General features: G+C 37.7%; 1 protein-coding gene across 2 annotated transcripts in view; it reads left to right on the plus strand.

Moving 5' to 3' along the window:
• Positions 1 to 15,676, plus strand: part of IPO8 (importin 8) — a 46,867-nt gene extending 31,191 nt beyond the window's left edge. For both annotated transcript variants that reach the window (XM_069807620.1, XM_069807622.1), the window contains 8 exons: positions 338 to 463; positions 965 to 1,062; positions 2,089 to 2,184; positions 3,600 to 3,820; positions 10,894 to 11,099; positions 12,575 to 12,820; positions 13,500 to 13,616; positions 14,323 to 15,676. In XM_069807620.1, the coding sequence (XP_069663721.1) occupies positions 338 to 463; positions 965 to 1,062; positions 2,089 to 2,184; positions 3,600 to 3,820; positions 10,894 to 11,099; positions 12,575 to 12,820; positions 13,500 to 13,616; positions 14,323 to 14,420 (1,208 nt within the window). In that variant the 3' untranslated portion in view covers positions 14,421 to 15,676. The remainder of the gene's footprint in view (positions 1 to 337; positions 464 to 964; positions 1,063 to 2,088; positions 2,185 to 3,599; positions 3,821 to 10,893; positions 11,100 to 12,574; positions 12,821 to 13,499; positions 13,617 to 14,322) is intronic.
• Positions 15,677 to 17,727: the final 2,051 nt, after the last annotated feature.

A 17,727-nucleotide genomic window follows, 5' to 3' on the forward strand; every position in this document is an offset into this window, starting at 1 on the left:
ACACAGTTTTGTGATAAGGCGTTCAAGAAAAAGCAAATGTTGAAAAATAAAAATGTTTTTCAGTAAATCGTTTAGAAGCAATGTCTCTGTGCTGGTAAGATATTTTTCAGGTGTGTATTTATAATGAAAAACTATGCATATTGTTGTGACTATAGCCAACATAAGGCCCATCTAAGAGTCTTTTCCAATTTGCATTATTTTTCTACATGTTGATTTAGTTACTAATTGCAGTCTTCTAGTTGTTATATGACTTGGGGCTTGGTTTCAGATTTCAAGGTATTTGCAAGCTAAACTTATTTTTTAAAGCACCCTACTTCAGATTGTTTCTCCTTTCCAGAGTTTTACGAAGAAATTCTCTCCTTGGCCTACAGCTTGACATGCCAGATGATTTCACCTCAAATGTGGCAGCTTTTAGGTGTTCTATATGAGGTTTTCCAGCAGGATTGCTTTGAGTACTTTGCAGGTATGATCACTTCTATTCTATTGATGTTTCCACTGTTTAGGGATTAATCTCTAAAACCCACCTTAATAAGGGTCGCTTCCATTTAGTGTCTTGGTTTAAAATGATCCTGTATTTGAGTCATGCCCTGACTGTCTGTTTAGTGTGGGAGTGTAACAGGAGTGTATTTAAGTGGGAGAAACATGTTCAAATCTGTCAGTGTGATCAGTTATTGTAGGAGGTCCTGAACTCAAAGAAAGCTGAAATATACAAAGTTAATGTGAAACTGCAAATTAATTAATTAAAATGTAGTCCTATTCTATTTCCTCTTCTGAGAATGCACCCTGCATGGTGCACTTCATGAAGAATTCTGCTAGAATAGACTTTTGCAGAGTTTGGATTTCCAACCATACCCAGGAATCTGTGCTAATGAATTCCATTATAGGTCTACAACCTCACTGGTTAGTTAGCACTTGCATGGATTAGTTTGTAATTTTTTTCTCTTTTGCTCTCCCTGTTCTGCAGATATGATGCCTCTATTGCATAATTATGTGACCATTGACACTGATACTTTACTGTCTAACCCAAAGCATTTAGAAATCATTTATGCTATGTGTAAAAAGGTAAGGCTTCTGATTCTTACTGTCGCTTTTATCACTGGTACTTAACAATCAGATTAGCGGAGTGACCTGAACATGCCAGGTGGTGGCCAGTCATTTCAGAACAAAATGAAATTTGGTGTCGTCTCAGTTCTGAGTACACATAGCACCTTCACACTTTTTAAGTGACATGCTTTTTAAAAAGTTACATGCACAAATCTGTGTGGGAGAAAGTTGCTGTTTATCTTGACTCTCTTCTATGAACAGCTGTTTTGGTAAGTAGAGGAATTAATGAAGCCTGTATTTCCTGTGTTGTTTTATCTTGCGATTGGATTCTTTAGTTGTCAGCTAAGGGGCAAACTCATTTGAAGTTCTTCCTACATTTACAATGTTTCTTTTATGCTGATTCTCTCATGTATAATAAAGTGTGAGACCACACTGCAGCCTTTCTCTGATTTTGGGCACTATAGAGTGTTACGCATCTAGCTACCTGCTTATTTTTAAGAAACTTATAGAAATTGCATGTGTTTCAGAATTCTGCTTCTTTGTCAGGTTTGATTGACACTGAATGTAGGGTTGAAATGTACTGAGAAGAAGCAGTCAGTTTCACATGTATATGCATATATAGAGAGAGTGATTACGTACATACAACTAGCCTAGACATAGGACTTCACTTTGCCAGACTGTTAATCTGCCAGTGTCTATTAGAATTGAAGTAAAAAACCAGGAACAGAATGTGGAAAATATCAATGATTCATACAAGTAACATTTCCTTTAAAAAAGGGAAAGCATTGACATATAAAGAATACTAACATTCATAAAGAACTATAGCAATTTCTTCTAAATTCTTAAATTCATCTTTAGCCACTTATTGTTGTTTATGTCCTGTAGAGATGATTTTTATATGTCTTAATTCCTCACAAAATATAGCATGAACAGATATGTATACGCCATGTAGAGGCTTTTTGATGTGTGCAGGTACAGGAGCACTTGCTTTCAGACTTGTCAGTGATTAATACTAATAAACTAAATTGTCATTCTGGTTGTTAGGTATTAACAGGAGATGCAGGAGAAGATGCAGAGTGCCATGCAGCCAAACTCCTAGAAGTAATTGTTCTTCAATGCAAAGGACGGGGTATCGACCAGGTGATATATATTGAACAAGTTTTCTCTTTTATTGGTTTCCAATGATATGTGTATGATTTCTGAGAAAAGCAGTTGGAATTAGAGAATTTAAGGAAAATATAAAGTGTAGGAATGGGGAGAAATACAGAAAGATTTTTTTTTTGAGATTAGAGGGCATGACTGGAAAATGAATATAGGCAGAATGAGAACGATATAGTATGATGTGCAGGATTGTCTTTTCTTGCTTTCTTCCAATAGGATTTCCCTTCTGATGCAAAACACACATTGTTAAAACTATTGTGGCTGAGAGGTTAACCTATACATATCCAACTACTGAAGTTGTTTCAAACAATGTGAACTTGGTCCTTTTTAATATTTCTAATTACTCAGTGCATTTGGAAATGAAGAATTTTTAGTGTGGCTGATTTGTGATTGCTGGGAAAAACATAAACACAATTTTCCTGAGTTTCTTAGAACACGGTCTTAGATAGTAGCCTTTTTCCTATGAAGGGCTAAATTCTGTTCTCATGTTTTACATAACACTCCAGCCTAAATTAGTTTAACATATCATATTTGATGTTGCCACAGTACAATGCATGGACTTCAGTGATAAATTTTCAGTTAATTTCAATGAAACCAATATAACTTTACTAATGTGAATCTGAAGTCATTGAAGATAAAAATGTTCCCTGAAAGATTTTATTTTTAAAAGAAATCTGGAAGGGATTAAAGTGAATTGTAGGCATTTGCATTGATATAAGTATGTGGTGGAAGGCTTAATTGCACTCCACAACTCTGTGAATTAAAATGTTTGCACACTGAACTGAAACTCATAAACTAAAACATTCGTAATGCTTCACAGATTATTATAAAGCATAAACCTGCCCACTGAAATATTTGTAGATGTTTATTTAATTGTGTAGAAATTTGTGCATACTTTTATCTGAATAAACTCACCCATTTCAAACTTTTAGAGGAAATTTAACATCACTTTACATTTATTAGGAAAAACTTCTTTTTCTTGCATGTTTAGGTAATTTCATTTTTAATGCCTGTTAGTTTTGAAATTGCTGGATATCTTTCTGCAAAGATAAGAATGTCTTTGAGTTCTTTTCTAAACCTTTTATACACACTAGAACAAATTCCACCAAATGGCCCCAAATATTCTTGTCTGTGCTGAGAATAACATTGGCAATTTTTAGCTCAGAGAATAGCTGTTTTGGGGAAGATTTATAAAGCATGTAATCAGAGGCTTAAAATGCTTTTATACTAGGAATTGAATAGAATGCTTTCCTAGGTTATACCTGGACTTCAGTTAACTCTGGAGATCAATTCTGGTAAAAGTTTTTTGAACTTTCATATAATCTGGCAACATGTATAATGCCGGTTTGGTTTTTTTTTTTCCCTCTTCTTCTCCTTTATATTTATATGCCCAGTGTATTCCACTGTTTGTGGAGGCTGTTCTGGAGCGATTAACTAGAGGAGTTAAAACAAGCGAGCTTCGTACCATGTGTCTTCAGGTTGCCATAGCTGCACTCTACTACAATCCTGACCTACTTCTGCACACTTTAGAGAACATCAGATTTCCACACAATCCTGAGCCCATTACTGCGCAGTTCATAAACCAGTGGATGAATGACACAGACTGTTTTCTTGGGCAAGTATTGTCTTTTTTCTTTTAAAAGTCCATGGTTTTGATTTTTTGGTTCACTTCTGTTCATATCCCTAGTCATGTTGATGAAAGAGTTCTCATTCATTGGTTAGTCTAAATAACAGTAATCCACACCAGGTCTAATTGCTGCGATGCCAGTAAAGGTGACCTATGTCCATGTAACTTTTCCAGGTCTGTTGACCTACGTGCTGAATTTTCTGTGTTGTGAGGATACAATGGTACAATGCATATCATATTTCAGAATTCTTTTAAGTTCCTTAATCACAAACTATCTGCTTCTCCAAGAGATGGTCCAGCATGCATTAAGGGTAATATTCAGAGCTGACCAACAGGATTTCAGTGAGCTGTTACCTTTTTTTCTGAAACACTGTATATGTATTTTCTGTTCTGTATTTTATAAAGTATTTTGAACTGCTCCATTGAATGTTAAAAAACCATTATTGTGTCCAATGAATCCCACACTCTGATTTTAATCCCTGCAAGTTGTTCATGATCAACTTGCATATTTATCATTATGCCGTTGATCTACTGACTGTTTAGCATACTCCTGAATTTAAACTTCATTCCGACCTCCCTTGAACATGTGTGTACACTGCAGGAGCATGCACTTGGGCAGGAGCTGAACCTTTGTAAAGTAAATGAAGGTGGACAAAGCCTGTCATCACATAGCTAAGCATGCGCTTGATGCTGGGTGGATGTGAAGTCCAGTGCTTGACAGTTAGTGCTTCAGCCACTCAGCTGAGATGTGGTGTCTGACTGTGAGATTCAAATCCACTTAAGGGCAAAGCAGACAGTCAGATGTAGTTAACAGCTACCTCTCACCTTCCTGCTTTGAGTTATGTTTTGTCATTGGGGGCTCACTTCTGACTCCCCGTGTATGGATAGGCTTAGAACATGTCTTCTCTGTGCATAGTCTATGCCAACAGACTAAGTGAAGTGCCAGCGTGTTAGGAGTCATGCTGTGAATGAGCATGGGCCGAGACAGGCAGCACCTGACCCATGGATGCATACCTTATTTTAGGCTGTCATTCTTTTCCTACCTGTTTTTTACTGGTAGAGTCTTGTCTTTCCAGTTCTAAATAAGTCTCTGTGGGGCTTCTTACAAGATGGTTTCTCCAATCCCCAGTCATCCAAATAGCTTTTCTCCATACCAATTCTTATTTGAGTTAACCTTCCCTGAACAGAATTATATGCCATCTTGCTATAGCTGCATTATTGCCTCAGTGTCCATCTTTAATTTAGAACTGTGTGGTGCATTACAGCACTGCATTACCTTTTTCATAACTGTAATAAAATAGTGACTTCCAATCAATCAATGAACAACTGGTATATTTTGCTCTCAGCATGTCTTTTGTAGGATTTTTAAAACCCATACCAAATGTACATGGTAAAAATTGTTTTCCTCCCTCCTCTGTCCTAACTACACAGTTTAGTGGGATGAGGATGAAAGTGCAGTAGTTTGTAGAATTGCAGCATAGACTACCTTATTTCAGGTCTGCACATTAATTCTGTCTGTTTTACTAGAATGAAAGCAACTTGGAGATATAAGAGAAATTGACTGCTTTGGTGTTTACAGTGCAGATTCCCCATTTGTGTCTGTATTTGAAGGTATTACTATAGCAGTCTCTCCTTGAAGAAAAAAAAAATTAAAAATACTAAATTAAATAGGTAAAAAGTGGGGAAAAAAATCTCTTATTCATTATAACAAAACCAGACCGTTCATAGGATCACAAGGATTCTGACTTCTACCTGCTGAGTATACAAAATGTCTACAGTACATCCTGTATCTTAACACAAATGCACATCTTATCAATTAGAGGGGTTACTTGAGTTGACAAAGAAGGCATAAAGGACCCAACGTCCTTCATTTCTTGTGGAATGCCAGTGACTGAAAAATGGCATCTTAAAGTCTACCTCTCCAATGCCTTGTGGTAATATTATTGTTAATTACTAAATTATTTTTATATCTACTGACTTTAGAAAAGAGCAAGGCATTTTAGGATTTCTGTGTACCGATTTTTTTTTTTTTTTTTTTTTATGGCTGGAGCAAAGTTCTTGAGATTCAGCTCTTTGTGCTGTCATTTTTTCTACTGTGTATCAAATGCTGAACGCATACAGAGACAGTAGGAAAGAAGATACTCCCTGCAGGTGGTAAACTTGTAATTCCTTTTTTAAGAGAAATAAAAAATGAAAGAGATTTATAGTCTTAAAAAGTTCATCCTGGAGCATTCAATGAGAAACTAGTCAGATCCAGATGGGAAAAATGCTGTAGATCTGACTAGACTCCAACCTCAAGTACTCTTGTGAGCTACAGCTTAACTTTCAGTTCTTTTGTGTTGCTTTTCAAAAAGCATCAGCTACTGCAACTACTGTTCAACTAAATTCTTCTTCAGAGCTGAGACAAAAGTTGACAAAGTCTATGAAAATGAAACACGGGGATCATGATGCTAGATTCTGCTCAGACTCTGCACTTGAATGGCAGCAGAAGATTAAAATATATCTCTTTGACCTGCTGCTACCAGCAGTGAAATAAATAGCTGTAATATTGCTTAAATCTAAAAATGACTCTTCCTTCAGTGCTGCCTCCTCAGTATGTGGCTTCCAGGTGTAGGGCTTTTGCTATAGTACTGCTTGTCAGGCGCTGTGATGGATGTGATGTAAGGGACTTCCTCCCTTTCCCTCAGGACAGCACTGCTTCTAGAAGACAGTTTGTTTTAGTAAAGGTACTAAGGGTCATCATCGGAACAGCAGCCAGATATTCAGAGGCCTAACTGAGCAACAAAAGACAGAAATGCAAACAAAATCTGTTTGTCTTGAAACCCTTCCTTGGGTCCACCCCTGCAGACTTCATGTCTTCATCAGTGAAGACAGCAGTGGGCACCCTGATTTCTATAGTCCTTTTTCTCACCAGCCATCATTCACTGCTGCTTTGGTTTACACTTTGATTGCTTTCCAGCAAGAGGCAGTTTTAGGCTTAAATTCAAATCAGTTGGAACACTCACAGATCCTAGACAAACTGGAGAAGATCAAAATAGATCCACCTCCAGGTGTGAAGGACCAGGTGAATCTTTCTGCCATTTCTTTGTCAGCCGTGCAGGAAACCTGTGACTTACCGGTAACAGTAGCTCTTCAAGATGCTTTGTGCACATAAATCTCTGTCATTCTGCTCCTGTGAAGTCTTAGTACTCATAGATCCTGCTCTGCCAGCAGTAGGGTTATGCATGTCTGCATGGTCTCAGGCTGGAGCCAACGGTTTTTGCCAGAAGAATGCAGTATTTCTTGAGCAGCACTTGTGAACGCATGAGATGGAATCCATGGGAATACTACATCTTGGAGGGGAAAAGCAGTTACGGTAAGATAAGTAACTGTTCTTCCATGTTATTAAAAATATGGAAACTATTTAAAACTGATTAGAAATTGGAAATATTAAAAATGATCCAGGCAAGGAGAGCTCAGAACTCATTGTAAGACTGTGCATAAATCCAGCATGTCATTGTGGATATTACGTATTTGTGGATGTGTGCCCATAATGCCCATGTTCCACAGTATATTATATTTATTTATTTCTAAATGTTTTCTACAATAACTTCAAACCAAAATGCCATTTGTAGAAACATTTGTTCCTTATTGTTTTCCACCTTTTCCCTGGCAGCTGAAATTTGGGTGAGACTTCTGCATGACTTAGGCTTACTCTCATCTAAAAATTCTTCTGTGGAAATTAGGGTGAAAGGAAAATCCAACTTGCTTCAAAAAAACCTCAATAAGTGGTTTTATTTTTTTAGAAGCTGAATAGGGGGATTTATTTGATAGGAGTTTAAATAGTCAGAAATCCTATTTTTCTCAGAGGTGTACATAAAATCCCAGTCTTCTATAGGAAAACAGGGTTAGTTCCAACTTTGCAACTAGAAGGAAATGGCTAATTATTTGCAGTTTGTCCAGGAACTGGATTGATGTAATAGAAAGCAACTTGATCCTCACATAAAGGAGCACAGCAGACCAGTAAAGGAAAGGCTTAGTGATTTCCTTTTGAAATGCTTTCAGCTTGGTTTAAAATACAAAAGATTCTTAGATCTTTTTGTCCTATATTGGAAAGAAGTGTATTAGCAAGAAAAGGTCCTGCAGATTATAAAGACCACACGCAGCTTGTTAAAAATAGACTTACCTAGGAGTTGTGCATTGCACTGCCATGTGTTGTATGTTTAGCACTTCAGGCTTCATATACCAGTGAGGGAGCAAGGAGAGTTCGTGATTGTTAGGGAGGACTATTGTGTGTTGCTGAGCAAATAAGTATGGATCTCGAAGCACAAATCACTGAGGAGAATCATATCCAAGTTCCCTCGTGCAGACAGAAGGGTGCTGAAATAATGAGCCTTTTGCTAGCAAAGGAATAGTCCTGAAACCATCCTTTGCCATTACAAAAATATGTAAATGACATAAAACTCTGTTTTGCTTGTCCAGTCCTGTGGGTACTTGATACAGCTGTGGCATAGTAGAATGCTGAACTTCAGGCAAGGCAGATGCTTATCCTGCTGTTTGTCTCTGCTGGCAGGTGGAAGGAACAAGTCTCCTTCTGGCTCAGGTTCACTAAAGATGGCTTAATGCCTGGATTTCTGCTGTCCTGCTGGGCCTTCTAATAACAGACATATTCTGAAGACATGTGTTCATTCTCACAACTTCTCTGGTTAGAAGCTTGAAAATGGAGCATGACAAATATGCTGTATTTTTTGGCCATTTGGGCTGCTTTCTAATGATGACTCCCTTTTAAACAGCAATGCTTGATTCTTGCACTTTTGTTTGCTGTCCAGAAAACATAATTTAGTATGAAGCTAAGCCACTAATTACTAAGATTTTTTTACATTTTACTGTGTTTCATTTTGCAGTTGGCATTGTGTAACGGTAGCTTTTTCAAATGTATTATAAAAGGTAGTGCCAAGTGTCATTAACTACTCTGGCGCATGTACACTGAAATTGCTTCATTATACGTTTGGGGCTTGAAGAAACCTCATGTCTTCCCAGTGTCAAGATGCAGGATAGAAATCTTTTGCATAGATTACAGAGCTTTGGTCAAACTTGGATGACGGTGCTGGCAGAGAGAGGAGGTAGAGAAAGTTGTTTCCTTTTGCACTTGCAATAAGGACAACTCTCCCAAAAAAGCTATGCTTCATTCGTCGGTAGCGTCATCTTTAGCTTGGATTTTGGTCTTCACAGTGTTGGCATGAGAGCAAATGGCGATGAGCTTGATTTCAACATGAATAAACTGACAGGCGTAAGGGGTCTAATTTTTTTTTTGTGAAAGTTTTTTGTGAAAGTTTTTTTGTGAAAGACTCAGTTTCCTTGGTTGATTTGTGTGGCCTCTTTTGTGCCCCATTCCTTCTGAAGAGAAAGTATTGCAGTTACCAGTGATGGAAGGATGCTCTTCACCTACTTGCATTTTGGAACATTTTTCAACATGTAATGGAGCAGCCAAACCCAACATGACAAAGTATGCCATTTGATATGCTAGTTGACTTTGTTTTTCTTGGAAGGTCTTCTGTGATCATAATGTTACCCGTGGTCATATATAATTTATTGTTGTTGTCAACTACTCTGAGAATGGAATCACCTCACTAAGCCCTAACAGGACTAACAACGTGGGAGGTATAATGAAATCCCTCCAGATCCCCAGCCTTGTTTAAGCACATGTAAAGTTCAGAAAGCTGTAACACATGATCACTTGTATTACTTAAAGAATATTATAGTTCAGTAGCATGTTATATGGGATCTTTGGTAATGAAATTGTAAGCACTTTTAAAATTGTATTTCTACAGCAATTTTTGAAGTGGTGGATTGAGCTGGCTCTCCCCCTGTAAGCTTTATTGCAGTCTGTGCACATCTTACTGGTTTCTTCTCTCTCAACTTGTATCCTCTTCATTCCAAAGTAAAACTGATTCAGTATTGGAAGTATCTACTGAGGGTCTGGAGGATGGCCATTTTCTGCCAGCTCTGGAAGTTTGCTTGGTTTTTGTAGGTCTTGCTGGAACTTCTTGCTGGAACTACTTGTCCTGCAGAAGGCTTGCACAGAAGCTGTCAGCATCAAACTGAATAGTTCAAACAAAACAAGCTCCTCTCAAGCCCTTAATAGCAAAATACCATAATGATAGAGAAGAGTTGAATTCTACCAGTGTTTCCAGTAAAGGAGAACCAAAGAATATCTGCAGAGGCAGTTAGAGATTTTTTTCCCTGTTTTATTTGCAAATAACTTCTATTTCTGGAAGAGAAAATCAATTCTTACTTTTAAGAGCGTAGGCTCTTACCTAGTTTCCTGACTATGCTCATATAAAAAGCTTTCTGCTACTAATTTCATTATTTTCTTTCCCTTCAATTATCTATAGTTTGTTTGTTTTACTGGAGGTCTATGTATTTGGAGGTTCCCTGTTTGAGTGTACTGCCAGTTATTCTTGATATGGTGGAATTATTTCCCTGCTTTCACTGGAGTTAGCAATGTGTCTCAAGTTAGTGTTGGAAATTGAGTGTATAATACAGCCATTCTGATGGACTCTTAATAAACATGTTTAAATACAGCTAGCCCTGTGGCATTGCATAAATGCACCCTGCAATTCAGTGCATTCCTGCTTATGATTACTCTTCACTGATAGTCTTTTTGCTTATTTTAGTCCCTGCTACAGTACTGCTATCGAAGCCAAGGCAAATTCATTTTCCATCATATTTAATGATGATAATCTGTATCAAATGCTTTATTAAAGGCAAGATATTCTACATAGTTATTAAACAGTATTTATTTAGTATTACAAACTTTGTATCTGGTAATCAGGAACAGTTGTTCCAGGAATTTGACCAGTGCTTGAAAGGTATTTAATTGTTACTGGAGAAGGACTTTCCAGTGGGGAACTTGCATTCAGAACAAAGGAAATAAAGTGTTTAGGAGCTTTGAAAATAGGCTTTGAACATAGTCTCTGTGACATTGTCTTCTGTCATGTCAAGCACCAGGACTTTAATGCTGTCTACATATTCTTACAGTGAAAATCTGGTTTTTGTCTAATAATTGTGTGTTGTTTCAGACTCCATGACAGAAAGATGTGTATAATAGGACTGAGCATCCTAATGGAATTGCAGAACCGACCGCCTGCAGTGGATGCTGTGGCTGCCCAGATTGTCCCTTCAATCCTCCTCCTCTTCCTGGGCTTAAAACAAGTTTGTGCTTCAAGAGAACTCACAGAACATGAGGATCATGCTAAAGATGAAAAACACGTTGCAGAAGATAATGGTAAAATCTCCCCTTTTCACATTGTGGATTTTGTCTGGATTTAATTTAAAGGGGGTAAGAAATTGCAGTTCATTTTTAAGACTCATTAGTCGGCTGAAAATAGCTCGGCTTACTGGGTGCTTGAAAGATCATCTTAGGAATTGATTTTTCCTCCCAAAATGTAGTCAAAATGTTTCAATGTGTAAGAGCTAACACTTTGTGAAAGGGTAGTATTGGTTTAAGAGTAACAATAAAACTTGCAAGTCTGCTCTTCTGGATTGCAAATGTGCTTTGTCTTCTCACATAGGCAGCAGGAGTTTGCTAGGACTGCACTGGTTATATTCTTGATTCCTGGAAAGAAGCTGTTCCTAGTACCCAACTATTTGAAAGACCTGTTTGGTTGAACTTTTAAGGAAATCCTAGCAAGTCTTCTTTGTCCAAATGGAAAGTGATTTGCAAAGTGGGGTTTGAGACAGCTGAGGTTCCTGGAGTAGAGAGACCTCTTACAGCTGTGTCTGCCAGAAGAGAAAAAACATCAAAGAATACCTTGTGGAGGGAATAGTGGGGAGTGAATTTTACACAGCGTCGCAGGCAGATATGTGTGGCTGTATTTGACTTGGAACAGGAGATAGATGGTCTGAGGTCTGAAAATTAGATTGGTTGTAAGCAGATTATGTGATCCACTCAAATTTCACACATGATTGTTCTGTAATGGAATTACAGAATTCTTCTCAATGCATAGGAATACAGTATAGAAGCAGCACAGTAATTTTCAAATCTCTGTCCTGTGATTCAGACCCTGCTTGTTGCAGATATAGTCATCTTTATTCTTTCTAAACCATTAACACAGGAAAAGCAGAAGGTTTGGAATTGGAGGGGGATTGTTTTTTTATCTTGATCGTAAGTCAGAAATATTTTTCCTTAAGTAAGAAATAGCAGTGTTTAGAATTGCAAGTTGGAGTTGCATTTAATTCAGGATGTAACAGTTGTTTCATAAGCAGAATGAAAGGTAAAGCTAAATGAAAGATGCTATTTTAAGTTTGTTCAGATAAAGGAGCATTCTGAAGAATAGCAGGCAGACATTTGGTCTACATCTGGTTTTCTCTTTGTTTTGTGTCAATATGTGAAGTCTATGCAAGTCTCTATTTGTTCGTAATTTAAAAAGCACACTGATGGAACACTTTGTCAAAGACACATTTCTTCAAAATTTTTGGATCCTATAATTGCACAATGACTGCATAAATGAAAGAAGAAAAAAGGTGGCAGTTTCAAATTCCCCAGGTGTGCTTAGAAACAAAAGTTTAACTGATCTTTAATGTAGGAAACGTTTTAACAGCTTCATTTTTCCAGTTCTTCTAAGATTTTGGGGGAAGGGTGTTAACAGAGGGTCCCCTTTCCAGCCAAAACCTAGATTATTAATCGTTCTTCATTCATAAGTCATTGTTTCCTTATACTTTTTAAACTTTATTTTACAAAACACATCAATGCTTTTGCAGAAGAGATACCGAGTGATGAGGAGGAGACAAATGAAGTGAGCCAGGCGATGCAAGAGAACCATGGTGGAGGAGGAGGAGGAGGTGGTGGTGGTGGTGGAGGAGGTGGAGAGGAGGAGGATGAAGATGATGATGATGATGACTGGGATGAAGATGCATTGGAAGAGACTGCTCTTGAAGGGTTCAGCACACCTCTTGACCTTGAAAATGGTGTTGATGAATACCAGTTTTTTACACAAGCACTTCTAGGTATATGTTGGCTATCTGGCAGAATGATATAACACAATGAAATAGTTTAGAGATGTTTATGATCATCACCAGGTGAAAACCTTGTCTTTGTTAGAAGTAATAATTTAGATTACTGAAACTAGAAAATGTGATCTTGCTTTCTAATGTTAGTCCTAAGAATTTTTGGCTTATAAGTACTGCAAAAAAAAATTGGTATCAAATACAGCCTGAGATTAATTTTCTTCGTGTTCTCTTTCAGAACTTTTCAGTCACAGCCTAAATAAGTGGTACTCGGTCACTAGAGGGACTTTTATATATAGAAGTATTTGTCACTTTGTAGATTTTAAAATCATAATGGGGTAATTATTTTCTCCCTTTTCTGTTTGACTAATCCTGTTGCTTTTAGTTTTGATATGAGTTTTAAATTAGAAGATTCACTTCATCATTGTCCATGAATAACACCACATGGTTAACTTTCTGTTTCAGAAAACAGAGGATGTAATTAAGTTCCCCAAAATGGATTGCCTCTCTTACAGTGGTGATTCTGTACTAAGAAAACTGACAGGAATACTGACCCTGTTTTGCAGTGCAAATTATGTTTTAAAACCAACCAGGGATTTCGTGTGTTTCATTTTGTTCTTCTGAAATTAACTTACAGTGTAGCCTGATAGTCACTTTTCATCCATTCCTGTTCTGACAGCGGTGCAGAGCCGAGATGCAGCCTGGTACCATTCACTGACAGCACCGTTGAGTGAGGATCAGAAGAAACAGCTGCAGGAAATTTATACATTAGCAGAACACCGGCGAAATGCTGCAGGTGGGTCACTTCTCTGGGGCCATTTTATGTGTTGCAGGGATGTTGGAACTGCATCTAATGTGTAACAGCAGAGAGACTAAATCTCCATGCTAATTAAGATTTCCTAAGAAGCATGAGTAGGATATTGCGCTTATATTATCCCTTGCCTGGAAGTGTGTGTTATTCAGAGAGATTACTGTTGCTTCTAATTAATTGCCTTCTCATTGACATGTGCTGCTGTTTGAACAGGGTACGAACTAGTTTTGCACAATCTGACATTTGAAATGAAGAGCAAATTAAGGCAATATCTAGCTGTCAGCCAGGCATTTGATGAAGGTTACTATAGATTATTATGTGTTTAACAGTTTTGTAATAACTTTTTAACTGCTAACATTGTCTTCACAGTCAGTGTAAGGTTTTAGATGTTTAGGATGCTTGCACTGTGGAAAATAAATTCAGATTTAATGAAAAAGCACACAGAATAGTGTAACACAGACCGATTCTGTAAAAGATTAATTTCTCAGCTCTGTTGTAGAGGTGTGTGCGTTTATGCATTTAGAGAAAATCTGAGTGTAATTTATTACTGTCACTGCACATAGGGAATGAAATTTTGACTCAACCGAGAGTTTTTCCCATAACTTTGCATTCTTAGCTGAGCTGTATTGTCTCTGGCAAAGATGTTCTCTATAGACTATTTTTCATATCCTTTCCCTTTTTTGAATTCTAGAGACTAAGTCAATAGAACAACAAAGTGGCTACACATTTGACAACAAAGGACTGATCACAGCATTTAACTTTGTTGGAAGTACTCCTGGTGGCAACTGAAGGATCAGCTACAAAGGTCAATGGGAAGGGTCTCATCATTACATTTTCTTGAAATCATCGTGACTTCTGAGTGATAGGGGAGGGTGATTTAATGCTGCTGAAGGTTTTCTGGAAAATAGCAGTGTGCTTCCCCCACCAGAATGCTCTTTCTAACCAGCTACTGTAATGTACAAATTCTTGTGGTGTTTTTATAATTTGATGGACTGAAAGGAAACATTTGTCCTCAAGGAACCTGAATGACTGGGAGGGGCCAGGCTGCATCTAATTGAGTTGCACTTCTCAGGTTTTTGCTGTGCAGAATTGATAGATTCATATGGATAACAGTGCCTTCTGTTGTACATGGATTGCCTGAACAAATGGATTTTGGAGTGCATTATAATTTTTTAAGTGTAAGGACATTTCTTGATACACTGTAAGCCTTGGTTCCATGTTTTCCAGTCGCCTGCTTTTTACTACTCGGTTTAATTGTTCGTTGGTTGCGTACACATTGCTGGATTCAGAATATTATCTCATCTTCCCTATTTGGTGCAGACCAAATGTGTAGAGGGAGGTGTCTGTTGGAGTTGTAAAGCATACACTGGTTACGTCAAAGGGTCTTAACAAAATTGCAGATTTTCCCTTGATGCAGTAGTCTTAAATTATTTCTCCTAGCCATGAAATCAACTCGCTTGAGTTATGATGGCACACATGGCAGGTGGCTACCCTAAATCCACATTGATATTACCTCTTGCCTGGACAAGTGGTGTGGCCCTCGCATGTAGATGTTCTACATGACAACTTTTTATTTCCACTATTTTTGATGAATATTGGATTTTACTTGGGATTCTATAAATGTCTTTTCTGGTTTTATTCATTCATTACCATTCCAGTGGTAGTACTGAATAATGTGGTACAAAATATTTACAATATTTTATTTATCTTAATAGAAAAAAACAGCTCCAAACTTATTTCTTCTTACTCCTACACTTTTGTGATTGAATTTCTGGTCTGCATTCCATTTGGCTGTTCTTGTCCCATGCTGAAATTTCATTATCTGCCAGATTTTTTCCTAAATTTCAAAGACTGGTTTCTCATAAACTGAAACACATATAACAAGGTGTCTGTAAATATGTTTATTTAGTGATAAACTGATAGCAGTACTAATTTGAATAGGTGCCCCTCCTTTAGATCTATTTGGATCGCAGTGGTGTGGCCAAAATAAGTAGGGGTGCTTTACAATGTGAGGTTTGGATTGGAGATAAAATATTTAGACCAGATTTTGTCTCTATGTGTTAATTTCTTTATGACTTAAAAAATATTTATGAAGCAGTTTTAAGCACATACTGATAATGTATTTCTTTTAGAGCAGTGCCCCAACTGAAAAGTCGAAGTCTTTCCCATCCCCCATCAAATTTTCAATGACTGGAGCGAATTATGGATTGCTGGCCCTACACTGTGCTGAAGCTTTCATTTTTTGTATGTCAGAGTAATTATAATTCAGTCTGATACATCTGAAGTGCTCTGCGCCTTGGCTTCTGGAAAAGGCCAAAGTGTCTTTGCCTGTTCCTTGCCCCATCCCCTGGAATTTTCTCAGCCTGGCAGCTGTGGGGCAGAAGGTTCCCTGCTGCCTTCCTTTTTCCTGCACTCTTGTGTCAGACTCTCTCTGGTGCTGTTCTCTGATGCTGCTTCTTCCCCCCCTCCCCATGCCCTCCCTCCCCCCCCCCCCCAGCAGCTGCAGAGTGAAGTTGGGCTGGTTCATGTAGGTTTTACACTGCTGCTACTCACTTAATAGCAACAGTGAAAATTTCTCACTTTGAGGTCTGTTGTACATACGGAAAACTGAGAATTCCAGGGTCTGTATTTCCAAAAGGGAACAATACATTGAGCTGCATTGGACAGGCTCTTTAAGCTCAAGCAGCAGAGGGCTCGGGCATCCTTTATTTTGAACATCAGGGCATGAAAATTTTAGGTCACTTTTGCTAATTTAGGCCTTGGGGTGTATTGACTGAGACAGTAGGAAGGCATTACATCCAGTTAGTGAGTTTCTCATAAACCATGGAAGTTTTGAAATCCTTCACAAATTTAAGAAATGGTTTTTGGAAGTTAAGGACATGGACGGCTTCTCTCTTACCTGACAAGTGAAGTATTAGGCACGTAAACCGTTTAAGCCCTTTATTATTTTATTTTAAAAAATGAGATTGTTGAGTTGGGTTTCTTTAAAAGCCCATTTGCCTTCTCTGCACTGGCATGTGGAGTAGAAGAAGGATTTTTTTTTTCCTGCTAATGAAGTTGCTAGCACAGTCACAAGCTAATATTTAGGAGTTAATGTGTTCAAGGAAAAATCTGCTTTTGCATAGCATCATCTTTGTGTCACTCAGCTGAACTATGGCTGCTCCCTAGTTCTGCTTGTTGTATTCTTTTCAAATCAACTGCCAAGAAAATTTCATCCAGATGTTTCTTACAAGGGGTTTAATCAGCAGTGTGGAGTCGGGAATCTTTGTTGTCTATTTTGCAGTGGGGGTCAGAGATGTCTGAGGGGATGGCATGTAAAAAGGTTAAATGCCCTTCCCTTCCCAGGAGATTCATGAGCAAATGTTTCTATTGGCAAAAGCAAATGTTAATTATTTTATTCCTTTTTTTGAAAAGGGTTTGCATCCAAAAAGATTTATTGGGCTCTAGCCTCCACTTTAACATATGGTTCTCTTTTAACATGATAAATATCCGTTTGTACATGATCATAAATAGGTAATGGATTTTAGGGATTTCTTTCTGAGCTGTGTCCAGCTTTGTACTACATTAAAGGGAGAGTAACACAAATGTGCATCACTGTCTCACTTTGAAGCCAAGGTAATGATAGAATATCAGATACTAGCGTCAGCCAACAAAGCATGATGTATTTGCCATTGGAAGTAGAGAGAATCATGAATGTATTGTAAAGTAAAACAAAGGCTGATAACCAGTGACCTATGTTGCCCCATGCCCGTGTTCCTAAAGTGTGAAGGTGACTTGTATGGGCACTATGGGGGCTTTACACAGGAAATAAGCATTATGTAGGTTATAATCATAGCAAATGTTAACTTACATGATAAGCTTCTTTTTCAGATAAAATTAACTGATCCTGGGTATTGAATTGAATATGCTGATTTGTCACTCTTTAAAGGAAAATAAGACTCACCACATGTTTTGACTGCTTCTTTTTGGTCTCTCTTTCAAAGTTGAAGTACTTGGTTTGCTTTCATTACAAAGCAAAATCTTGAATCAAAATGTCTAGCTCCAGGAAGAGTGCAGAATATCAAGCTAAGGAAAAAGCTAAAAAAACCCCAACAAT

Source organism: Haliaeetus albicilla, chromosome 19 (genome assembly GCF_947461875.1).
Source record: "Haliaeetus albicilla chromosome 19, bHalAlb1.1, whole genome shotgun sequence".
Classification (NCBI taxonomy): domain Eukaryota; kingdom Metazoa; phylum Chordata; class Aves; order Accipitriformes; family Accipitridae; genus Haliaeetus; species Haliaeetus albicilla.